The sequence below is a fragment of the Equus quagga genome, chromosome 5, assembly GCF_021613505.1.
Source record: "Equus quagga isolate Etosha38 chromosome 5, UCLA_HA_Equagga_1.0, whole genome shotgun sequence".
Taxonomy (NCBI): domain Eukaryota; kingdom Metazoa; phylum Chordata; class Mammalia; order Perissodactyla; family Equidae; genus Equus; species Equus quagga.
The window spans coordinates 62,667,560-62,694,425 of record NC_060271.1 but is presented as its reverse complement, the minus strand read 5'-3'; the positions used below and the strand labels follow the sequence as shown (position 1 = coordinate 62,694,425).

Here is a 26,866-nt window from a genome sequence, read left to right as displayed (position 1 = left end):
ACTAACACAAAAATGCTATCGTAACTATCACCAAAGAAATACACTGGAAACATAGGAGAACATAAAAATTTTAGGATGTTGGTAAAATAACTATTTTGATCTTAATACAAGGTAAAATTCCTAGAGAAATTTCAAATACCACATAGGAATATGAGATGAAATGGTTGTCCCGTTCAAAGCAAAATAAGAGAAAAGCTGAGTGTCGACCCCAGGCTACCTGCACGAGTGCGTGTTTGTAGAAGTGAGGGCAGGGGTACAGCCAGGCTGCACGGGGCTACCCCAGGGCCGAATCAGAGCGTGATGGCATGTTGTCTCAATATGAATGCAGCCAATAAAGACGGATTCAAGCCCGCAAACACCACATGGGCAGAGGAAATGTTTCTGTGGAAGAGCAAAGGCATTCTCAAAAAGAGAAAAAAGAGGGAGGTTGGCCCTTTCATGAAGCTGTCACCAACATTCAGACCAGGACATTCATCCGAGTGTTAATGAAACCATTAAAAGCCACATGACAGCCCAAAATAACAGGGATAAAAAATGTGACTGGATCAAAATGGGATCAAAAGAGCCCATCAGGCATGAGGAGGATGGTATTCTCCACGTACCACGAGGAAAAATGTTCTCCTACTCAGGAAACAGTCCAGTAACACGGGTACAGGAAAAGCGGGAAGATTCCTGGATTTCAACCGCTACTCACACGCAACTTACGTTAACTTACAGCTAAAATGGGCACCCCATACTCGCAATTAAACACACGTGCTACGTTTTAACCACGGCAAAATATTTAAGAACCTCTGATAATCAGATTTCAAAATAACATGAATATAACTTCTTGTTTTGCATTTTCGTAAAAAAATTTTTGTATTTTCTTTATCGCTAGAAATAAAACTGATGTTGATTCGTGGCTCTATAAAAGGACTTAAAAGTGAACTCTGAAGAGTTTTTACCAAGTCTTCTCAAAACTCTTGCCCCATCTTCTATCCCCCAGCCCCCACATCCAAGTGAATTCAAGAAAAATGAGTGCCCGTGTGCGTGGGGTGGGGGGTGATATTGGTGGGGGAGGGTGAAGAAAGAAGAACTGACATGGATCCATTCCAGAATTATCTGCACTCTGAATGAGCCCGAAGGAAACTGCTGAAGGAAACGCCGGTGGAGAACGTAAAGGGTGAGGATGCGGGAACTTTCAGGATCAGCCAGGCACGTCCCCTGAATACAAATCCAACCTCATAAAACACCGCGGCTGGACCTCTGTCACACAACTATTTCTATCGTTAAGCTGTCAGAGTCTATTAAAATTAAATTTTAAATGACTAAACTGGCAGAAGACATTTCAGGGTAGATGTGATGGCAGGTGATGATATAACAGTTCACTTCCTTTCCCTGGTCTTCAGCTCTTTAAGGATTTACTCCATTACAGGTACCGAATCATTACCATGCTCTGTATGCTATCAGCAGTCAAGCGTTCCATCAGAAGCTGTTAAATAGTTCACTCACCCTGCGGGAAAGGCTACCCCTCCGAGCCTGCAGTGTTTCACGCCTGTTATCTCATGCACTCCTCCCAAGGGGCCTGCAGGGAGGCCCACCCGCCCATATGTACATGGGACCACACCAGCCAGCAGGACACTGCGTGGCCACTTGGAGCTACCATCACCACCTCTCCAGGCTTCAGAGCCCCACCTGTTTCTCACTACACGTGGCTCTCTTTGAGAGTAACGCTTTCAATGCTAAAGTCAGAAATGATGAAAATGCCAATTATCCAAAGGAAATCCGTGAAATACAGATTGTGCATTTTATAAAGATGGTGGAGTGGTAAAAATTGCTGGCAAGTTACCCGATGTTTAATAAATCAAGATATTCCCTCATTTACCCAGTGCAGGTGAATGCCCACGTGCCAGTCACCATTCCAGGAGGTGTTCTTGGCACACCAGGAAAGACGCCCAGCCTGCCCCACTGAGCTGACATTCTTGTACATTACATTTCAATTAAATGCTAAGTTTCTCCTGGGCAAGGATACTTTTAAGTACACTTTATACTTCTTATAACACAAAACTCCCCTGATTAATTTCCCCCAACCTGCAGGTGAAGCCTACTGAATTCTATTAACACCCTCATTTGTAATGTGGTTCCGAAGGTTCAATGCGGCTCGTGCTTGGGCTGGCAACCAGCAGCACCATCACAGGCCGCAGTGCGCCTCAGAAGTGGGCTCACCAGAACCAGCACGTGGTGAACCCAGCCAGAGCTAAGAAGGAAATACAGAACCTTAGGGGCAAATCCAACTTGTTCCTCTCAGAGAGAAATGCCCTGCTGTTTTCTGGAGATGGTAGTGAAGGAGATGAGTAGACATTTCTTTTACAGGAGAGAAAAGTTCAGTAGCCTAAATAAATGCACAGATATAAACATGTCCACGAGGTGTGGCAGCGAGACAGGAGGCAGGGCGTGTGTTGGGGGCCCAGGAAGCTGCACCCTCAGCGGGTCCACAGACCAGACCCTGAGAAACACCAAGCAAACAGTGAGACCCCGTGGAGAGGTGTGGAGCCCAGAGGGGTGTGTCTTCAGAGAACAGCTAAGAGTCAGGAGAGTTGTCCCGACCCAAGATAATGCACTAGGCCAGGCCTAGCAGATACCAACTGGCAACGACAACAGGCCAGAGAGAGCTCTCAACTGTACTCAGGTATGTTTTTTTAAATTGATATAGAATAGTAATGTCCAACAGAAATTAATTTTCGCAAAGGAGACTGAACTGTCTGGGGATACTAACACAGCATCAACCACCGTTTGGCTTTTAAAAAATTGTTCTTGTTTGTTGAATCTATAAACCTAAAATTAATGACCAGCATTTATCCTGCAATGAAACTTAGCTAAAACAGAATACACAGAATAGATGGTGATAAAATAAGATTATAAGACAAAAATTCTATTTGGGATATTTTAAAAGGCATTCTACTTCTGTATTTAAAAAGGGCAGCCTCAATCGCAGTTAATACAGCGCATTTTTCAACATAAATTTCAAAGATTATTTCTGAAGTGACAAAATACTTCTCTTTTGGCAGTGGGGGAAACTTTTTCTTGACTTTATCAGTAGTTTAATCTTACAGACTGTCATATTTGGTCTCCTGTCATGTGAGAACCCACCAGAACAAAAGAATGGGGTCTGGCTGACCCTTGAAAATCGGCCTGTCTGCCCCACGGTGGCACTGGTCAGAGCCAGAATTAAGTTTGCTTCATCTGTCTCACTGTCACCCAGAGCACGGACCTCCACACAGGTGAAGGCATGTGCTGTGTGGTCTTCTGAAGGCGCATCAGGGCTGGTGGGGCCCAGGGCAGGGAGCACTTGACCACCACACCCTTACTCTCGTCTAATCCGACTTAGATACTCTTCCACCCACTACTCCCATCCTAATAATACAGCCCACCTATCAAAAAGAGAGCTTATGGGCCAGCCTGGTGGTGTAGTGCTTAAGCGTGTGTGCCCCGCTTTGGTGGCCCCGGGTTCACAGGTTTGGATCCCAGGTGCAGACCTACATACCACCCCATCAAGCCATGCTGTGGTGGTGTCCCACATACAAAAAAATAGGGGAAGATTAGCACAGATGTTAGTTCAACCACAATCTTCCTCAAGTAAAAAGAGGAAAGTTGGCAACAAATGTTACCTTAGGACCAATCTTCCTCACCAAAAAAAAAAAGAGATACCTTATGCTTACATTTCTACTCTATAAGAAAGATAAGTATCAAGCAAAAATATTTTATTATGCTATCTGCAGTGTGCCTAACTACCTTAAATGTTGATACCGGATCAATAAAATGGGTCTTCATTTGAAACCAAAGCTCTCATTACAAAGCAAGAAGAAGAAAATTTTTAACTCACAAGACAATTTTAGACGAACATAAAAAATCCTGGTGAGGTGTATTTTTGCCTATAGAAAATGTAGTTTGAGCATTTAAGAAAGCATTTCACTCCATAAACCCAGCACTAAAACTTAAAAAAAAAAGGCACAATGAAACATAAACTGCTCTCAATGTAAAGCTACTCCAAAGCTGTCAGCCAAAGTGTACCCAGGACCGGCCCCAACCAGCAGGCACCAGACAGAGCAGGGGGACTTGCCAGGTTTGGGTCTTCTAATCAAAGCCCCTAACCAAAACTTAGAATGCCATCGTGTCAGACACAGGCAATTTTGTCACAAGTGTGATATGTCAGTTGAATTTTTATCAAAACTCTCAGGAATAATTTTTTGAATTCCAGAATTTACTGGTAACGTTATTTCCTATGGAAAAAAATCCCGAGGTATAATTAATCCATTTTTCTATACCAGTAGGGGAACAGAGGCAGAAGGGAGGGCGTTTTTTCACACCAAAGAATTCTGAGTCACTGAAAGATGTGTGCTATTTAATTAACAGACTGTTCTGCTTCAGCTACAGAATATTTTCCAACCCATATGGTAATTTCAAACCTTAAAGGCTTAGCAATTTGCAAACATTAATATCGTGGTTAAGTGGCTGATAGTGAAATCAGCCTGGGGCTTTCGGAAAGGGTGTTCTGTCCCACGGCCAGCTAGGTGGGAAAATAAAAACAATGAGATCGTCAATTCATAATGAGCTCGACATCAGTCAAGCCAAACCTTCTGATTTTTCCTAACAGTCTAACCGCTTCTACCCCACTGATTACCCCACTGATACCAACGGCAAGTGTTCAAAGGAACTGAGGTCATGTCGTGACGTTCAATGCCACTCTTCTGCCGCTGGCCGGCCCGCTCTGTGAAATGCCACGGGGTGGGCGTGCTGGGGGGTACCGTGCCATACACATGCACTCACACCACTGCAGTCTCCTCCTGGGGACAGCACGGGTCCAGCCTTCACTTTCGAGGGGCAGCCACGTTTTGGTTCCCATCTCGTCACTCCTGGAGCTTCGAGCGTGGAACCAGAAACCAAACTAGAATCCACGGAAACACTGCCCTCCAACGCTGTTTTCAGATGTTCGTTAATCTGCGAATACTGGGGCAGGATCAGGATGAGACTTTAAAGTCATCAACATGAATCAATATTCAGCTCAGAGCCCGAGAAAGGACTTCTCGGTCCCCGAAGAAACACAAAACGTATGATTTTGAAGAGACGATTGTTTTTATTTTAAACACACAACAGAACAGACTTAGGCAAATAAGGGCACATTCTGCCTGGCACTTACCAGGGACTGTGGACCCCTCCTCCCGACTTCTCAGGGTTTCCATCTTTATTCCGAGGAGAGTCTGATGTAACCAAAAGCCAGAAAAGACCCTCTAAAGGACCATTTCTTTGTAGGCTCTGAAACTGGTGCTACACTAATTCCAAAAGAAACACTTCAAAAATGTGCAGAGGAAGCACAGCTTCTGGAGGTGGCTTCACATTCATTTGGAGAAATAAAAGTTCTAGAATGTTTATTCAACCCAATAGTCTCCTTACTGAAGTGAGTATCTTCAGAAACGTCTTTATCAACTCCGAGTGAGTCACAGCTTACAGGAGGAGAAAGAAGGCAGCAACGAGCCAGCCTGCTAAGGGTTCCTTAGGAAACCCACGGAGGGATCGGGCCGTCTGACCTGCTCCAGAAGTCCCAGGGAGCCAGCGGGGAGGAGGGCCGGGGCCATTACAGCAAGCTTCACCTTCAGAAACGCTGATGGTTCTCAGAAATCTATGAGCCAGAACCCAGTGTCACATGCACACACGCGCACACACAGCCCTCCCTCTGTCTATTTCTCACTTGCATCCTTTTCTTTTTTGATAGATCCTCTATCAATTTCACTGAGCCACTGGATGAAAACGAAAGTGACTGGAAATAAAATAAAGCGGTATGACAGCCCTAAATCTGTGTTTCCCTGGTACATATTTGTGTCAAGGCTGGGCCGCCTCATGAATTCAAGACAATGCTTTACAAACAGCTGCTAGGATAAAATACCACAAATTATAAAGTTTATGAGATGGAGCCAGTGTTTTCATACTTAGTCTTTCGATGCGTGCTCCCCACCGCTTTTATGTGGCCACGGGTAAGAAAGTCAAAAACAAGCTGCTTTGATCAATTTCCAATCTGACCATTTGGAAAATGCCAGTAAACCAAGGCTGTGAACTTGGACAGATGTCTGGAAACTAGCGTTCCTATCTTTCCCCTCTCACCATTATCTGTTTCTTATAATAAGATACAAATCTAAAGGCATTAAGAATAATATGCTATGCCTTTTTACTCACTTATTATTCAACATCAGAGGACCCAGTTATCCATTTCACCTGATCCATCCCATAAACACATATTTACCAGAAGCCAGTGACATGCCAGGGGCAAAGCCAGACCCTGAGTTGTTATGTCTGTGTCCAAAGGCATATCTGGCTAACTCTCAGTCACAGCAGAAGCCCAGCATCTTACGCTGGGCGGGACACCTGAGCAGGAGCCTTCTGGAACATGATGTGTGGCTGCCGGCCTGGTGCCCACTTCCCGGGACAGGCGCACCTTTTCCTAAGGCACCACAGTCCTCACTAAAGGGCCTTGGGTGCTACGTAGTTTCTCCTCATACGGAACTGAAATGTTCCCCTTTAATCCCAGCCCCAACCGTGATTCTATCCCTCTCAATCAGGACCCCACTTTTTAATCAATGAAGCTGCCGCTACACGCCCCAAACCAGGTCCTGAACCAGCTCCTCACATGTGCCTTTTATGACGAAGACCTCCCCAGGAAGACCCTCCCCCAGCATCCTGGTCCCCTGCAGCATGCTCCAGTATGTGCTGCTCTGGAGAGCTCACGGTGGTGGTCTGCACGAGGTCTGGCTGGGGGCGGGACACAGCCCCACTACTCTGCTCCTCACATCCCGTCCACTGAACCCAGCCGCATTACGTCTCCAGGACAGCTGCATCTCTATTCCTACAGTCTTAGATTCCTTTCAGAGGAATACAGAGGATATGACTGTGCCACCACCTCACTCTGAAAAACAAAAATACCCCCAAAACTGAGTCCAGTCGCATGAAGACCGACTTGCTTTCACAGCTTGCTTTAAGACAGAGACATAAGCCCCAGATGCCCTGACAGTGCATGCAATTTCCCATTCAGACAATTTGTTTCCCATTGATTCCATCAAAACTATAAAACAGAAATGCCTTTTAGAGACCTTTTTAAAATTAAACATACAACTCTGTACATGAATTCAGTTAAGACCGTTCCTTAGAAATAAAATGTTAAAAAATCTGAAGTTACTGGCTTCCAGTAACCATATGCTGTTTATAGCCAAAAATCAGATCTTAGGGAGGAAATGAGAACTAAAATATAAAAATTTCTGCCTACAGAGTTAAGTGTGGTTTCCTCTATGAAATTGAACACTGGCAGGAAATAGGTGAGGAAAACGTCCCCTAAATTCACATTAAGGTCCTAACCGTTAATGTATTTCATCTCAGTGATAGTGAGGACCAAGATGTGAGGCAGAAACAGAATCCTAAAAAGCTACATCCTAAACAGTTTTCAAAGTAAAACATGTAAGAGTCTACCGATTTTATTTACGCAGTTGAAATGCATGATGGTCTCACAAAGTGAAGCACTGATCTGTGGACACGCATACATGGTTAGTGAGAACACAGCAGAAGCACGAGGTATAACAGAGGCTTCCCACTTAAATCCACAAAAGGCAGCGGCCTCTTTTTACCCCACATGGCATAAAGAGAGAGAGAAACTTTACACCTCAATTCCAGACATTATTTTGGATAACCCAAAGATGGAATCGCTGTGTCTGGATTTTAAGTGGTTTAAATATTTCTCCTCAAACCATACGTCTGTCACAGATGGGCTGTTTCTCTTCTCCCTGGAAAATGCATGAAGCTTGTGCATCTTGATCGAGCACGTTCATGCTGAAAGCAGGTATCCCACCTCTGAGGGACACAGATGACACAAGGCCCCACGGCCTTTTGTAGGAAACACAACAATAAAAAGAAATGTTATGAGAATTAAACACTGTGTAAGAAATGAGAAAACTGGGAGACAGAGCTAGCAGAGCATGTGAGCAGTCCAGCGAATGGTCAATGAAGGGTGGTCTGAGCCCAGGTCCTTCCTCCACTGACCAGCCTGGACTAGCCGTTCAAGCCACCACCTAACCTCCGCCCAGCTCAGCAATTCCGGGGAGGAGCCTAGGCCCAGCCTGCAAACCGTGAAAATGCCATGCAGACAACCGTGCCCCGTCCTCCCACACAGGAAAAGAACGGAAGCTGGAGTCACCCTCAGTGCAAGTTCCCGTGAAAGATGTGTAGGAGCCTGCGCTGAAGGACAGGCAGGTCTGGTGGTTCTGGAGGGCTCTAATCTGCTCAGGTTCACGCGTTCTCCCTCCTCCCAGGATGGACAGGGTATCCCTTATCCCTCCAGGGTAGACACAGCTGCTGGCCCAGCTCTGATGCCTCATGGGCTCAGAAACTGGGCAAAATGGTTTGGCTGCCCCTGTACTGAGAAACGCACTGTGCAACACAGGGTCGCCTGGGGCTGTTCTAATTCACTGCAGGCACCCACCCCCGCCCTGACCCTTACGGTGCACTCTGTATGGCTGCAGCGCCCTCCCCATGCTGGGCTCCAGCCAGGTGGGAGGACTTGCCCCAGGGGCTGTAATGGGTCAGTGGAAGGACCAACACTGGACTGGGTCACCTGCTGGAACTTTCCACTCCCACACTTGATGCAATACTGACAGAAAAAAGGACTGGAGAGAAAACAAAGCTGGCGTATTGTCTATGCCAGGCCTTCCTTACACAGAAACACAGCTCTAAGCCTCAAATGAGCACACTGGTAAGAGTCCAAGTGAAAAAAGAGGGAAGCGTGGGCACCCATACAGTGCATTAAGTACTGCTTGAATTCTCATTCAATCTACAGATATTTGTGCTCCCGCTATGTACCAAAACGTTTTCTTAAGTCAGTGAGTGGCTTTGACTAGTTTAGCAGAACTTATGCTCAGGTGTAAATAGAACTGAGGTCTAAATTCAGATATATATTAAGACAGAATATGTCTAGAATTCCTTTCTAGACTACTTTGCATTAAGAAATTTCTCAAGGGACTTAAAAAAAGACAAATAAACAAGGTAAGAAACGTTTCTGCATTTTGTCAGCACACTTACTCTGTAGAAAAGGAACTCACTCAACAAACGACAGTCCTCAAGCTTGGCTCGCCTCACTCACCCTCACAGACACACGTTCCTAAGAGAATTATAGGTCCCTTCCGTGTGAGCAAACTTCTTTTAAAAAGTGTCAAATTACTCATTAAATCTATAAATTGCTTATATTAAAATGTTTTAGGAACTGGAATGGGAAGCATGCTCTGGTCCAGGACTGTAACATATTTTAGAGAAAGAAAAAGTTACCAGAGCAACTCAGATAGTTAAGAATCATCATGCGGAAACTGCTTCCATTTTAACACATACACCCTCTCGGAGTGAAAGGGCTGATTCCATTTTTGAAAACACTTTTAGCTTCAACACCATTTCCACCGCTGGGAAAGGGCAGCGAAGCCGCACCTCCAGCCAGCAGCACGCACGGCACAGAGAGGCCCCCGCGCCGACACCAGGCGTGGCCTCAGCCCATTTCCAAACCCCCGACTTCTGTTTCCTCGCTCTGAAAATGACCGAAAGTCCCCACTCTCAGGTTTGCAGACACAACCCACGCAATCGACAGATGTGTGAGAGAAAGGGAGACACGCTCGGGTGGGACGGATGCCGGGCACAGCCGCGGCCACATGCAGCCGAGGCAGGAACAGCAGATGAGCACCACCGGTCCGTGGGGCCGTCTCAGGGCTGGTCCTCTCCATCATTGTCTGCCTGAACCACAACTCCTCACACCAAACCCAGAGATCTGGTCCAGGGTAGAGAAGACACAAAGTGAACTGGGTTTCCTACAGGACACCGGGGATTCTAACTTATTCTGAGCAAATATTTAAACCAGGAAGCCCCAGCCTCTTACAAACTAGGTTTAAACTCGTCCACCAGGGAAATGCTATTTGTACTGACTGTCGGCATCAGCCATCACAGCACGTGAAGGATTCACAATTCACGAACACCAAATTATGTGGTATGGACTAAACGTTGTGTCTCCCCCCAAACTCATGTTGAAATCTAATTCCCAGTGTGATGGCATCTGGAGGTGGGGCCTTTGGGAGGTGACGGGGTCATGAGGGTGGGGCCTTCATGAATGAGATAAGGGCCCTTGCAAGAAGAGGCTGGAGAGCTGGCTTGCTCTCTTTCCATCACGTGAGCACACAGGGAGAAGGCAGCTCTCTCAAGCCAGGAAGAGGGTCTTCACCAGAACCTGACCATGCTGGCACTATGATCTCAGACTTCCAACTTCCAGAACCGAGAGATAAATGCTCTTTAAGCCACCCAGGCTATGGTGTTTTTGTTACAGCAGCACAAATGGACTAAAACCTCGGCTATCATCAACAATTCTGTAACCTTTTCTAACTTAACATTCTGCCAGGAGCGTTTCTCCATGTTCTCATTCTTTTTAACACCATTTAGAAGATAGCACCAGAGTCTGTCAAAAGGATGCATGATCATTTAGAGCTTTTCCCATACTACGAGAACCGTCAACAGTTTTTTGGCCAGTATAAATAACGCTGTGATGAACCCCGTTGTGCATACATTTCTGCTAGCAATTCCTGCAACAGAAAGGAAGGTCAGGCCCTGTGCTCTGAGCCTGTAGAGCAGGGTCAGAAGGGTGGAGGGTTGGCGGGTGGGTGGCACGGTGCCCACAGCCCGGTGCACAGCACAGACTGAGTCCACGAGATCTTAAAGGACAGGCACTCGGTTTGTGTCAATAGGACCTTCACAGAGAAGGAAAGCAGTCTTAGGTCACATGCCCCCACAAAGGTCCCAGCCACTGACCAAGCAGAACGACCAGAGGACAGTGACCAGAAGGTGAAAGAGGCTGGAAACTCTGTCACATGAGAATTGTGTCACGAGATGGAGGTTGACCCAACAAAGAAGGAATGAAGACAACTGAGTCCTGCTACTGGAGGTGGCAGCAGGGAGAGCTGGAACATGGGGAGTCAGGTCGAAGCACAGTGGGATGACCACAGAGCAGGGGCGAGCAGACTCCAGCAGCAGGCAAGTGCTCCACGTCAGTGCTCTTACAGCAGGTCAGGAGGCAAGGCATCAGCCTGTCCAGCTCTCAACAGGCAATTCTATGTGTATCTTCCAACCTCCCGCCACAAACACTCTAAAATATGAACCCAGACAAATCCAGCGACGACTGACCTGTTTTTTCCCACCCTACAGTCCGATCATACAGAACAGGACTTACTATTTTAATCAGAAGTTCCCCTACAGCACGTGGCGTCAGACCTGAGCTCCCCACATGTTTTCAGGGGTGCGTTTGGGAGCAGCCCAGCATACCCCCTATGGGCACCCCACCGGGGTCACACAGGGGAGTTAGGACAATAGATACTGCAGTTATTATCTGGAAAACATGGCTGGGATTATTGCTAAATCTCTTCTCAACATTAAAATCTATTATTTCACAGAGAATAAAAATAGAGGGTAAGAGAGGTGATTTCTAAAATTCTGAGTAGTACTTCACCACCAGAGCCAATCAATACCAATCATAAACATTTAGTTAAATGATGTGGATTTCCAGCTCCACGAAGGTGGGGGAGCCCCACTACCCCAGGTCCTCCTCTTACAACTAAAAACCCTGGACATAACACCACAAACGGGCAAAGACGAGAGAAAGGAGAAAGAAGCAGCTGGGCTGCCTGGGGACCCTGGGACTTGAGGAATGACATGGCTTGAGTTCCCTGGTCTCCTCATTACTTTCCTCATATCCAGAGACGGTGCTGCAGACGCCTCCAACTGGGGACCTCCAACAGGCACAAAGAGAAAAAGCTCCAAGGAAAGCCCGTTCTTCTGAGCCAAAAGACTGAGGAAAGATGGTCTCCCAACAGATAACCTTTTCAGCATTACCTGCCCTACTCCACCCAAGCACCACACCCCATGGTTTCAGTGTGGCCGGGCGGGGAGCTGATCTGCCTCCCATGCCCAGCCTGGCACCAACGGTTGGTGCTCTGACTCCGCCACCAGGTGGTGTTGGCAAGCTAAGCGGCCTCTGATCTCCCACCACCTGCCTGGCAGAAGCAAAGTCGATCCGACGGCCCTAACGGAGAAGTGTTGGAGGGATCGCGCTGGCAACTCATCTTCCATCCCCTGGCCAGCCGAAGCATATGATGCCCTGATCCCCTTCGGGTGGCATTAGCAGGGCCCAGCAGCAAGCTGAGGCTCCACCCCCACTGGCACTAAGAGAATGAAGAACTCCTACCCAGCATCAATGAGGGGGACAGGGTAGCGGGAGGTGGGGCTAACTGGCATTCCATTCCCCCCACCCTGGGGTAAACAAGGGGCAGAGAGAAGCTGAGCTCCAGCCCCTCCCTGCAGAAACAGGGCCGTGCGTTTCTCTATCGTCTGCCCTCTGCCGAGTACCAGCAGGGGCTAGGGGCGCTGAGTGCACACCCCCAACTGGACACAATGGAGCAGTGTGAATCAGCACCCCACTTTTCCTGGGAAGGATCACGAGGCCGAGGAAGGATATGAGCTTCCACTTCACCTCGCAGAGATAGGCAAAAGTTTTAGAAATGAAAAAGACAATTAAATTAAAAAAAAAAAAGCTTAACTGGATGGGCTCAGTAACAGAGCGGAAGTGACAAAGGACAGAATCAGAGGACATGAGGGCAGATCGACAGAATCTACTCAGTCTGAACAGACAGAAAATAGAATAAAAAATGAGTAGAGTCTCAGCAGCCTGTGAGACTATGACAAAAATACTCAGATTCTTAACTCTGGGGAGACAAGAGAGAGAGGGAGAGACTGAAAAAGTACGCAAAGACATAATGGCTGAAAACTTCCCAAACTTAGCACAAAACATAAAACCACAATTCAAGAAGCGGGGCAAACCTCAAAAAGGATAAAACCCAAAGAAATCCAAGACACACTGTAATCAAACTTCTGGAAACGAAAACACACAGGAAAAACTTTAAAAGTGGCCAGACAGAAATGACCCATGGCTTACAGAAAACAACAATTCGAATGGCAACAGATTTCTCGTCTGCAACCATGAAGGCCAGAAGGAAGTGGCATGTTTTCCAAGCACGGGAGAAAAAGGGTCGTCGGTGAATTCTATATCCAGTGAAGACATCCTTCTGGAAGGAAGGGGAAATAAAGACATTCTCAGATGAAGGGCAACTCAGAAGACCGTTGCTAGCAGGACTATGAGTAACGAATGACTCAAGGAAGTCCTCTACATAAAGAGGAGACGATAACAGAAGGCTTAGAACTTGAGACGGGAGAGCATATTGAAAAGGGAAAAAAATGGGAGTAAGTGTAATAAACTAGCCCATTTCTCATGGGTTTCTTAAACTATATTTGACGGTTGAAGCAAAAAATGTAACATCATCTGATATGGTGGCTCAAGGTATACAGAGGAAATATTTAAGACAATTATATTTGAGAAGTGGGGCAGATAAAGGAGCAAAGGGAAGTAAGGCGTCTACACGGCAGCTGAAGTCATAAAACGTTGGTACCATTGATACCGGCAGGTGTTAATAAGTTACACCCGTATACTGTAATACCTAGAACAATCACTAAGGAAACTACACAGAGCAATACATTTAAAAACACTATCAATATATCAAGATGGAATCCTAAAGAGTGTTCAAATAACCCACAGTAAGGTTAAAAAAAACAAACAGAGGAAACAGAGAAACACAGAAACAGAGGAAACAGGAAGATAATAAAATGGCAGACTTAGGCCCTAAGATATCAATAATTATCTTAAATGTAAATGGTCTAAATACACTGTTTAAAAGATTTGGCAGAGCAGATAAAACAGTATTATCCAAAGCTATGTTGTATACAAAGAACTTACTTCAAGCACAACATAGGGAGGTTGGAAACGAAAGCATGGAAAGATACACCATGTGAAGATTAATATATGAATTATTTTTTACAAAAAGCAGGAGTGGCTATTCTACTATCAGATAAAGTAGACTTTCTAGTAAAAGGATTAATCCAATAGGAAGACATAATTCAAATGTGTAAACACCAAACAAGAGTGTCTCAAAAGACATGAGACAAAACCTGATAGATCTGAAAGTAGAAACAGACAAACCCACCGCTGCAGCTGGGGACTTCAACACCACGCTCCCAGCAACTGACTGAGCTACCAGACAGAAAGCCAGCAAGGATGCAGGAGAACAGAACCCCACAACCAACCAGTAAGATCTGACAAATACATAATGAACACTCCACCCAACAACAGCAGAATGCAGATTTTTTTTCAAGCATTCATGGATCATTCACCAAAACAGACATATGCCAAGACATAAAACCAACCTCAACACATTTAAAAGAACTGAAATCCTACAGAGTATGTTTTCTGACCACAATGGTAGCAAACAAGAAAAGAGTAACAGAAAGACAAGACAATGGCCACACACTTGGAGAGGAAACAACACATTTCTGAACAATCTAGGGTCAAAGAGGAAGTCTCAAAGGAAATAAAAAGAAAAACACAAAGAACTCAATGAATACACAATACACTACCACATGTGGGATGCAGCTGAAGCAGTGGCAGAGGGAAATTTATGGCACTAAATGCTATGAAAGCGGAAAGGTCTGAAAACACGACCCTAAGTTCCTACCTTGAGAAACTAGAAAAACAAAATAAACACAAAGTAAACACAAGGAAATAATAAACAATAGCATGGAAAACAGTAGAGCAAAATCGATGAGACAAAAAGCCAGGTTAAAAAAATAAAACTGCTAAACCTCTAGAAAGATTGATAAAGATAAAAAATAAGAAAACAAAATCACCAATATCAGGAATGAAACAGGTTATCACAAAAGTCTGTATCAATTTAAAAGAATAATAATGGAACAATAGCAACACTTTTGATACTCATAAATTCCACACTTAAAAGAAATGGACCAATTCTCGAAAACCACAAACCACCAAAACTCAACTAAGATGAAACAGACAACCTGAATAGTCCTAAAAACACACACACAAAAATGAATTTGTAGTTTAAAAATACCCAAAGAAGAAATTTCCAGGTCCAGATGGTTTCATTAGAGAATTCTACCAAATATTTAAAGAATTAATACCAATTTTATACAATCTCTTCCAGAAAACACAAGAGGAGGGAACACTTCCCAAATCACTGGCAAAGCCCTGATATCAACACCAGACAGTCTTCAAGAAAACAACAGGTAAATACTTCTCATGAACTTAGGCAGAAATATCCTCAACAAAACATTAACAAATCCAATCCAGCAATGTATGAAAAAAATTATACCATGACCAAATAGGATTTATCCCAGCCACGGAAGGTAGATTAACAATGAAAATTAATCAATGTAATGCACCATATCAACAGGCCAAAATAAGTAAAAACATATGATGGTATCAAATGATGCAGAACAGACATTTTATAAAATCCAACACCTATTTCATTTATGATAAATACTCAGCAATCTAGGAATAGAGAAACAATCTTTTTCAAGAGCATCTACAAAACACCTACAGTTAACATCATATTTAATAGTTAAAAAGACTGAAAGCCTTTCCCCTAAGACTGGGGAGAAATGCAAGGATGTCTGCTCTCACCACTCCTATTCAACATAGCACTGAAGTTCCAGCCAATGTAATATGGCAAGAAAAAGAAATAAAATGCACACAAGTCAGAAAGGAAGAAACAAAACTGACTCTATTCACAGATTACATGACTGTCTAGATAGGTCTCCCCCAAGAAAGTTACCAAAAACTCCTTTAATTAATGAGCTCAGCAAGGCTGCAGGATACAAAATCAACACACAAAAATGAAGTGCACTTCTATATACTAAAAATGAACATGTGGAAACTGAAATTGAAAATACAATACCAGTAATAATTCCTCCAAAGTAAATGAAATCTAACAAAACGTGTAAAAGATCTGTATGCTGAAAATTACAAAACCTAAAGACCTAAATACTTGAAGAGACAAATCTGTTTACAGATTGGAAGACTCAGCATAGTAAAGATGCAACTCTCCCCCAAATTGATCCAGAGGTCTAACATAATTCCTATCAAAATCCCAGTAGGGTTTCTGGTAGGCACAGACAAGCTTATTCTAAAATTGATATGAGAAGGCACAGGACCTAGGCTAAAACAATGTAAAAAACAAAACAAGAGAGAATCAGTGAAGACACACTCTACCCATTATTATGGCCCAGGATCTAACGTCCGTAATCAAGACAGTGTATACTGGTAGAGGGACAGACACATAGTTCAAAGGGACAAAAAAGCACCCAGAAATAGACCCACACAAGCACTGCCAACTGATTTTTGACAAATGTGCAAAAGCAATTAGATGGAAAAATGATAATCTTTCCAACAAATGGCACTGGAGCAACTGGGCACCTGCAGTCAAAAACAATAAACACTGGTCAAAACTTTACCTTACACACAAATTAACTCAACACAAACCACAGGTTGAAGCGTAAACTGCAAAACTCTAAGACTTTTAGGAGAAAAAAAAACTAGACAAAACCTTTGGGACCTAAGGCTTGGTGAAGAGCTCTTACGTTGGACACCAAAAGCATGATGCATAAAAGGAAAAATTCATAAACTGACCTTCATCAAAATTAAAACCATTTGCTCTATGAAGTTAAGAGGATGAAAACACAAGCTACAGACTAGAAGAAAACATTTGCGAATCACATATCTGACAAAGGCCCTGAATCTAAAATATATAAAAGCTCTCAAAATTCAAAAGAATAAAAAACTCAAACAATCCAATTAGAAAATGAGGAAAAGAGATGAACAGCCATTTCACTGAGGAGGGTGTACAGATGCAAATAAACACATGAAAAAATATTCAACATCATTAGTCTTGAGGGAAAGGCAGATTAAAGCTACAATGAGATATCATTCTACATGTGTCAGAACGGCTAAAATAAAAAAGAGTGATAACACCAAATACTGGCTACGATGTGGAGAAACTGGATCTCTCAGATATTGCTAACGGGAATATAAAACGGTATAGTCATTCTGGCAAACAGTTCAGCAGTTTCTTAAAAAACTAAACTACCATATCATCCAACAACTGCACTTCTGAGCATTTATCCCAGAGGAATGAAAACTCATCTTCACACGAAAACCTGTACAGGACAGTTCATTGCAGCAGTTGGTTGCCCTGGTGAAGCCACAGTGGCCAGCTGCCTGATGGAAGGCTTCACCAGGAAGGCTGTGCCCTTGGCATTCAACTGGTAGCTGCCTGAAGATGTAAGAGGGGACAATGTGTGACATGCGGTGTGGGCTGGCAAACCTTTCCCAAGTGCCAGCTGTGCCAAGTCCCTGCCAAAACCCGCAAACAACCCCAACGTCCTCCGACAGATGAGTAGTTAAACTGTGGTACATCCATACTGTGGAATACTACTCAGCAACAAGAAGCAAGCAACTACTGGTATACCCGACATCTTGGGTAGATCTCAAGGGAATTATGCTGAGGGAAAGAAGCTAACCTCAAAAGGTCACAGATAGTAGGATTCTATTTATACAGCATACTTGAAATGACCGAAGTAGAGATACATAGAGCAGACGAGTGGTTGTCAGGGGTTAGGGAGTGGGTGGGAGGTGGCTGTGGCTATGGAAAGGAGCATGAGAAACTCTGGCACGGAGCTGTTCTGTATCCTGTGGTGGTAGCCACACACACCTACCATTTGATAAAACTGCACAGGAGTAAATACACACTCATACACAGAATGGAGCGCATGGGAACTGATGAAATCTGAATAAGGCACAAAAGCAATGCCACTTGCTGGTTGTGGTATTGTCCTATTATCCAAGATGCTGCCATTGGGGGAAACCGGATAAAGGGCATATAGGATCTCTCTGTATCATTTCTTTCCACTGCATGTGAATCTGTAATTATCTCAAAATAAAAAGATTTTTTTAAAGATATAAAATTTAAAACTGCCTAGATAGCTATCAATGCTGAAATTTGGTTTGGAACCAGTAAAGAAAATTTCCTTTTCTATCATTTTCTATCCCCACTCAGGACCTACAAAGTATACTTGTTTCTCTTGGTGACCAAACCAGTGACCCTGGGGCTTGAAGACCAGAACTGAGAGTCTTCAGCAAGGATGACTCCATCTTCAGGCTCTGGGGCAGCCTGGAGGTGCCTGAGGAACCACACCACTCCATCTGTCACTTTTTCAAATCTGGCATGTGCCACGGAGTTAAAGAGGTAAAACAAAATAGATACTCATATTTGCCTGTAGAAATAGCTATCTACAAAGCTCACAATGTTTAAGATGCTTACAAGATTAGGTTAATTACTTTCACTCTCCTAAGTCAACAAAAACCACCAAAGGAGTAAGTCCATGGAAATGACATGCTTTGAGTGGGAAGAATAAAGTCTGGCTTGCTAAAGCACACTGCACATTCCAGTTCCTCCACTGGCAAGGCCAGGCATCCAGTTAAAACAGAACGCCAGCCACAGATCTAACTTAACATTTTTCTAGTAGCCACACTTAAAAAGGTTAAAAGAACAGGTAAAATTAATATCAAAAATATACTTTATTTAATGGCCAACAAGCATATGAAAAGATGCTCAACATCACAAACCGTTAGGGACACACAAATCAAACCTACAATGAGACGTCACCTCACACTCATTAGGATGGCTACTATCAAAAAGAAAACAAGGGTTGGGGAAGATGTGGAGAAACCAGAAGCCTTGTGTACTCCTGGTGGTGGAGCCATGATGGAAAAACAGTACGGAGGGTCCTCAAAACATTAAAAATAGAACACACGATCCAGCAATTCCACTTGAGTAGTTATCCGAAAGAATGGAAAGCAGGATCTCGAAGAGATATCTGGCACACCCATATTCACAGTGACATTATTCACAACAGCGAAGAGATGGAAGCAACCCCAGAGTCCACTGATGGATGTATGGATAAAGAAAAGGTGTTACACATGCCACGGAATATTGTCTAGTCTTAAAAAGGAAGAAAATTCTGACACGTGCTACAACATGGAGGAACCCTGAGGACATTAGGCTAAGCTAAATAAGCCAGTCACAAAACAACAAATATTGTACGATTCCACTTACATGAGGTACCTAGAATAGTCAAAATCACAGACACAGATAAAATGGAGGTTGCCAGGAGCTGAGAAGAGGGGGAAATGGGTGTTGTTGTTTAATGAGTATAGAGTTTCAGTTTTGCAAGATGAAAAAGTTCTGGTAATTGGTTGCACAACAATGTGAATATACTTAGCACTAGTGAACTGTACACTTAGAAATGGTTAAAATGGTAAGTTTTATGAGTTTTTTACAATAAAAAACTATATATTTTATTTAACCTAATACATCCAAAATATCTCAACATATAATTAAATGAAAATGACTGAGCTATTTGGCATTCTTTTTTATGTACTAAGTCTTCAAACTCCAGTGCAGATCGACCCTGACAGCACAGTTCAATTTGGCCAGTCCCATTTTAAATGCTCAGTGTCCACGTGTGGCTCCCCTCCTGGGCCTGTGCTGAACTTACCTGTCACCCCTACATGACAAACATTATAGCTAGATCCAAATAACTAAAACTATTTTGTGGAGGCAGGACCTTTTTCGTACCACCAGGCCCATGTGGAAATCTTCCTTGTCCTCAGTTAGCTCTACAGAAAAGATTCAGGGGCAGAGCTTGAATAACTCTGAACATCTGAGCGGCTCCTCTTTCTTAAGCCCTCATCAGGACCTGCAGGACATCATGCCTTCCCTTGGAGAGCTCACAGTCTAAAAGAGGGCCAGACGATCACCAGCTACAAGAGGAGTACGCACAAGACACTGAGGGACGCCAACGACAGCACAATCAACCCCACCCGCGAGCGCTGAGGGGCCAGGGAGCAAGCATAAGGTTTAAGTCGTTTACCAAATGAAATGTGGGAGCTGCTAATTTACCCATATCCTCGCCTTTCCCAACTCTTATTTCCAATTGCATTGACTACACCTTCAAAGTATGAACTTGTACAGAATTTGGTACCCAATTTGCATTAAAAACACACATGGCACACGCACCCTCAGCAGAAAAGGCCCTCAGCAAATCAACACCTCCACTAGGAATTTGGATTAAAATAATCAGTTATTCACTGACTACGAGAGCACTTGTCAAGTTAATCCTCCTAGGGTATAAGGAGACCAAAATCTGGTAAAAGTGAAAAAACTGTCTCTCTCACGGACAAATATAATATTCTTTGAACACATCTTCAGAAAAATCGGGGATACCGTGAAAAACATGAAGATGTTTCTAGTACCAACGGCTAAGTGCTGTATACTCGAGACAAGAATTTACTTTCTTGTTAGAACAAAGAGGCAGGAAAAAAACTGCCAGATACACTGTTCTCTACCCCAAGTTGCTAAGCAGAAAGCCACTCTGCGGAGGCAGGAGCCCCCGGCTACAGAGAAACTCTCCATAACCTCACATTCGTGTTGCATTGCTTGAAACCAAACATAAAGACTTCTTTGTGAAAAATGTATCTTGCACTAAATTCTCAAAAGCTTCATTGAAGATCTTGATGGATACGGTTGAGTAAAGAACACTAAACATGGCCCAAAAGAGAAGACAACCGAAATTTACTAACTCAGCATATTTCGGTAGTCTTCAGACATTGAACTACTGTAACAAAAGCCAGGGAAAAAAGTCATGGACTACCAATACTGAAAATCTTATTCTTCAATTCAATAAACTCACATCTACCTAAGTCCTCTCCCCCCTAGCAATTCCCGCCTCTCCTCATGCATGCATTCCCTCCCCAGGCAAATTTCCCAAGAACTTAATATACTGGAAACTTACCTCGGTGCATTAACTTCAGACACACTCCTTATAACTTATCATTTAATCCTCTGCATTAAGCTCTAACTTATCACACCAATCTACTGGAATGTAGTTGATACTATAAAATTACACCTCAGGATCCATTACCGTACTTCGCAGGTATAACCATCCCTTGGCTTGGTAACTTAGATTGTGATCCCTAAAGCTCTGCATCTGTCATCTCAGTAATGGTGCTTACCTTATAATTAGCTCGCTAAATAGTATCTCACCAAAAAGAGCACCCCTGCCTGTCCCTACATCAGAAAAATACAGTTAATTCGCTCACTATTGCTGTGCATTAAGCCAACACTGGTACACTGACTTGTAGGCCTGCAGTGAAAAACTGTAACAGCTTCCAAAGGATCATTCAAACACACAGGTTTTTAAACTGACGCATGCCTAGGCCTTGTTAGCTCATTTGGGAAGTAAGAGTGCTGAAGGTTCATATACTCAGGAGCATTTTCATCGGCAGAAAAACATTTGCAAGCACCAAGAACTCCTAAGGGTTCAATGAGTTCAAGAGCTGCGGTAATAGCAAAAACTAAAGCAATAATAAAACTGCTAGCTCCTTTCTGTAAGGAGGCAGTCCTCATAAAGCATCTCTCAGCATGGAGCAGGAGATGCAGAGCCAATGCGTAGAGCACTGGTTTTGTGCCCTTTCTGCTGGCTATTTCTCAGGTGCACTGAAACTCCGACAACTAACCAACCCTCTGAGGTTCTAACTCTGTAGCCTGGGGACGGCCCCGCACAGTTTACCTTCTTGAAGGTTATGTAGACAGAGCCCTACAGTATTTGCAAAGGCGAGATCTGTCCTCGTGTTCCAGCAGGCAAGTGTCTAGTCCGATGACTCTGTTTTAGTTAGCCTTTGGCCCCGTAAGTGTGATCTACATTCTAATAGAATCTACACTGGATTTCTTAATCAGTAATGCTGCCAAGTTACTTATATCTCGTGAATGCAGAAAGGGCGGATCTGGACAAACGGTAAATGCGATTTTGGTGAATCCTGATCAAGACACGAACCTTTTCTATAAATGCGGAAGGGTGATTTGAACCAACACAGACTCACCCCCTTAGCAGGGTTGCCAGAACTGCTCAGGGGTCAAATTAGGGCTGCAGATGTTTTTATCTGGCTTGAACAGCACTTTCAAAGTTCTAAATTAGATGCCAATGTTTAAATATCAGGATATCTCGCATCAAAATCTGCAGTTTTGGATTATCTGCGACCACACACCCTCCTGGCCACAAGTGGGGGCAACCCTAATGCAGGCGGGGCAAATGCTCTCCAATTTGCCATGATTCCTCCAAGGTGGGTTCCCTCCCTGCTGGTATCACCAGGTTTTTCTGGGCATCTGAGTTTGCCTCCTCTGGTTCAGACCATAAAACTGTCTTTAATCCCAGAAACAAAACCCCACAATCTAATCTTATCAGTACTGTGCCCAAAACCTCTGAGGAAACAAAATAAGCCCAACAAGAAATCTGAGTAGAAAACAAACCATTTCCATGGTTCTATCTTGATACTGCCTATACAAACTAGTTTATTTTTTTTTTAAATGTCACTTGTGCAAACGGTGAACTGGTCTCATCTCTTTCTTCACACTTTTGGTTATGTTATCAAGCTATCTGCTATAACTGACCGAGTCCCTTTCAAGGTGAATGTCATTAATAAGTCCATCTCGGTGGTCAGAACAACGTGCCATGGTCATCCACTGCAATGAAGGCAGCCAGGATTGCAGCACTACTGCCCAAAAGGCTGATGCTTAGACCTCACCGTTATCCCTGCCATGAAACTTGGTAACATTTCTTACAAATATTGTTTTGTTTTATTTGAGACATCCTCCACTTCCATGAAAATACAGAATAAATCAGTAAAAGGATTCTCAAAAGGGGCTTTAAGCGCTACACCCAGCCTCAAATGGATATTCAAATGACCACACACGTCAGCTGCCTCTTCCCTGGATGCTGCTTACCCATTGCACTGAGATAGTGGTTGAAGGCTTGGCAAGGAGGACTTGGCGTTTGTGTTGATTTGTCACAACTCATGGGTGCCGGGCTCCTGTCTGTGTCAAAAGAGAAATACCCACTGGAGGAGCGAGACAGCAGGGAAGATCTTCTCACAAAGATGAAAAACGGGGATCTGGTAGCAAAAGGGCCAGGGCTGGCCGGTGGGGCCAGCGGGCCCAGAGGGCTGCCTTGGGGGCAGCGGTCCCCTTCGCCTCCGGGATTACCTTGCTGTTCTATCTGTAGAGAGGTGGGGGCCCCAGGCCTGAGCTGAGGAGGCCTCTCCGCAGGCTGCAATTGTCCGCCTTCTCTGTCACACTCAGAACTTACATCGGAAGGTTGTTTGGCCATTTGGTCTTTTTTTCTGCAAGTAAAATAAAAACTAAGATTATCTTAAGCAAAATAATAATGACAACGAATAACTACATTAGCTTTCACCTATTCGCTGAAAATTCTGAGAGTGAATACTACATACTTTAACACTAACTGATTACTTCGCATACTTCGACGACGACCTTCCAAATAAGAAGAAAAATACACCTAAAATAACAAAGGTATCATTATCTTTGTGGGGGAGGGGGGCTGAACTTCCTGCCACCAAACAAAACACAGTAACAACGTCAATTACTTATGGAACTGGTGCTCTCATACACACACACACACACTCTCTCTCTCTCAAGTTTTAGGAGAAGCAGCTCTTCTCAAGTCTATTCACATGTGGTCTGCTCCGGGCAACTTGAATAAGTCAGAAACTCCCAGCGGGCTCTGATTTCCCGGGATCAGATCCCGCGCTGGAGCACAGGAGCGGGCGCAGATGCAGCCACTGCAGGCGGCTGGCCGAGTTCCCCGCTCCGGCCCCATTGTTCTGCCGAAAGTGCTGAGGGCAGCAAGTCTGGAGAAGGTTTGGCAAGGGCCGTCCGTCGTAGTAAGTGCGTCACAATAGAGTTTGTAACTCGCAGCGCGGCTCGGCCCGGCTCCCGCGGTCCCTCCCGCTCCCTGCCCGCGCGCCCCTCCTCCCGCGGGGGCCAGCGCGCAGCACCTAACCGGACAGAACTCCCCCGAAGGACACCCGCACTGTTAGTTGCACGCCGCCCAAGGGGGAGGTCCCCGCAGCCGTCCCCCGGTGCCCCCTGCAAAGTCCAAATAACTCTGCACGTTAGGCACCACCCGGCGCGCGCCTCCTTCACCCCCAAGACCCTCCCGTCTGAAGGCGATCAGGCCGAAACTCACATCCGCCCCTTCCCTTCCGAGCGTCGCGTCCGGGCCCGGGCCCCGCGGCGTCCAGCCCGCGCCTTTCGCCAACCCGGAGCCCCCTGATTGTCGCCACTTAGGCAACGCGGGAGACAAAGCCCGGGACTCGCGCTCAGAGGCGCCAGGACAGCGCAGAGCCTGCCGCTTGCCGCCCGCCCGCCGCCGCCGCGCTCCGCAGGGCAGCCGAGGGCTCCGCGCGCCGCGCCTCTGGCCCGCGCTGCCCCGGCCGCCGCCGCCGGGAACATCCTCCGCCTCCTCCCGCTCCTCCCCTCGCGCACTGCGCCCGCCGCCGCCGGCACCGCCGACCTCCCCGCGCCGCTGGCGCCGGGTGCCCGCGCTCCCAATTGGCCCGCGTGCGGTCGCTCCGCGCCGCAGCCAATCGCCGGCAGCGGCGGGGGCGGCGCCTACGGGTCAGGCAGCCAAAGGCGAGGCGATTGTTGACAAACTCGCCTCCGACCGCCGCGCCGGCGGTGGCCGCGGCGGCGGCGGTAGCTTCGGCGGAGACTTCGGAGACCTCTGGGATCGGGGCTACCCGGGCTACCCCGCCCGCCCCGGTGCCCGACCGGACGCGGCGCGAGCCTATGCAGCTCCCGCCGCCCCAAGAAGCCGGTCACCTGGAGACAAAGCAGGACCCGCGCTCTCCCCGCACCCGCAGAGTGGTCCTCAGACTGCAGTCCTGGCCGCCGGCCGCCGACCCCTGCCCAGGCCCGCTGGGGCGAGGACCCCAAAGGCCGCCCTCTCCCCAGCTGCAACACTCATCCTCCTCCAACTTCTCCCTCTTTCTCCCGGTGCGCCGCGGACACGCACCAAATCTGGGCAGCCGCCGCTGGCCACGGGCGCGCATATCCGCGCGCACGCGTGAGCACGACAGACCACGAATACATCCACACCGCCGTCACCCGCGTCCAATGGGCCTTCCACTAAACAGGGCCAACCCCGAGTAACAGGCCCGCGAGGACACGGCACCGCCAGCTACCGCTGCGAATGGGTCGGGGTGCGCTCGGGCACGGCCAAGTTGCTAAGACAGCCCGACCTCAAGGACGGAGCAGGTTCTGCTGCCCGCGGCTCCTCTACCGCGTGGCCCCGGCGGTCGGAGAAGGCCCTCGGCCTCTCGCTGTCTATGGATCGTGCGGCTGGCATCGTCCGCAGGGCGCCCGCAGACGGGGCAGGGCCCCCAGGCACGTCCGTCAGGGCGAACACAGCAGCTGCCCCGAAACCTCGGCCTGAATGAGTAAAAGGAAAAGCCGAGTTTCGTCAGTTAAATCACCACCACAGTTCCGCAAATCCTCCGCAACAGGCCCGCGCGCCCGAGCAAAGCCAAGACGCGAGACCCGTTCCAACCGCGCGGCCGCTACTCGGGGACCGCCGGGGCGGGCGGGTGGCGAGCCTTCTCTGCCAGGCGCACAGCCCGATGGGGTGGAGCGGCAGTCCAGCTCCCGGGCCAGCGCAGAGAGCACGCGCTGCCTCTCCCAGCCGGCCCGAGACGCCCCACCACTCCCGCGCGCCGAATTCCTGCTCGAGCTGCACTTCGGCCAAGTGCCCGCAGCCTCGGCGCGGAAGACCCCTTGCCCAAGTGGACCTGCCCGGGGAGGGAGACCCGACTCGCACTGATCGCCGCTTCCCGCTGGCAACACGCGGGACGGATACGCAGGCACGTCTCTGCCTGCACGTGCGCGGGAAACGGGCAGGAGGTGGAGTCGTGCTGGCTCCGGCGCCTTATCTGCTATCCGTGCCAGGCCCGTTCCCCGGAATTCGGAGGTATTTACCTTGCGTTTCTCAGTCCGGGAGTCAGAGTCAGACATTGGGGGGACGAGGGCCAGGGGAAGAGCGCCGGGGCGGTGGCGGCGGGAGCTGGGCGAACCGAACAGCCCGGGGCGATGCCGACCGCAGGCGGGCAGGGCACGCAAGGCGGCTGCGAAAATGCAGTAGCGGCGGCGTTAGCGGCGACAGTGGACCGAGCGCTCCTACAAGATCCAGACCTGGAGGCTGCGCGGAGCGAAGTGAAACCTGTGCGGCCCTGCAGCCCAGCTCAGACTGGCGGCCCCGCGCCCGCGCCCAATCACCGTGCGCCCCGCCCCCGCGAGGTCCCGCCCCCGCGCGCGGGCAGGCAAGTCCCGCCCCCGCGGCGCCGCGGCCGCCGGCGCGTGCAGGCTCCGACAGGTAAAGGCGGGGGTGGCTCCGCCGGGTTCCCCTCTGCGCGCGCCGCCAGCCCTGCCCCGGCTGGGCGTGTTTACTGGAGTGACTTGGGCTGCTGGCGGCTGGTGCGCACCCATCCCCCTCTCCAGAGTGTGCCCTCGCCTCTCCCCCATCCAACGGCGGCCGCGGCGTGCGCGTGGAACGGAGGGGGCGCTCCGGGCGCACTCTGAGCCGGGCCGGCCTCTGCCGCCCGCGGAAAACCTCAGGAGGCGCCGCTGAGCCCTTGTTCGGCTGCGGGAGTTTCTCCCTCAGCCATCTGGGGCAGGCGCGGGGACTGGGTTCGTCCCCGAGAACGCGCGGATCCAAGGTTGAGCAGGGGGTTCCGAGCTCTCCTCCCCTCTGGAGTCCGGGGCTCCCGGCGGGACCCCGACCTGCATGCTGCTCATGTTCCTCGCCCTCGCCTCAAGCAGTTCTCTTAGAACTCATGCCACCGCGCAGTGGCACCTAGCTTTCTCGCGCGCCGAACCTCCGGCAAAGAGGCAGACCCCTTAGTGGGGAGAGTCGAGAAACAGGCAAGGAGCGATTAACGGAGGCGTAGCTCGGGTGCGAG

The 26,866-nt window shown here is 47.2% G+C and overlaps 1 protein-coding gene across 8 annotated transcripts in view; it reads right to left on the bottom strand.

Moving 5' to 3' along the window:
* Positions 1-26,191, bottom strand: part of BCL2L11 (BCL2 like 11) — a 43,645-nt gene extending 17,454 nt beyond the window's left edge. The window contains exons 1-3 of one of the 8 annotated variants that reach the window (XM_046662301.1): positions 25,887-26,191; positions 24,891-24,892; positions 22,839-23,233 (exon numbers count right to left, since the gene is read on the bottom strand). In XM_046662301.1, coding sequence (XP_046518257.1) covers positions 22,839-23,233; positions 24,891-24,892; positions 25,887-25,922 — 433 coding nt within the window. In that variant the 5' untranslated portion in view covers positions 25,923-26,191. Of the gene's footprint in view, positions 1-22,838; positions 23,234-23,344; positions 23,888-24,099; positions 24,398-24,890; positions 24,893-24,927; positions 25,062-25,886 lie in introns of those variants that run through there. The other 7 variants (XM_046662299.1, XM_046662304.1, XM_046662306.1 and 4 more) reach the window with 7 other exon arrangements.
* Between the last annotated feature and the right edge of the window lie 675 nt (positions 26,192-26,866).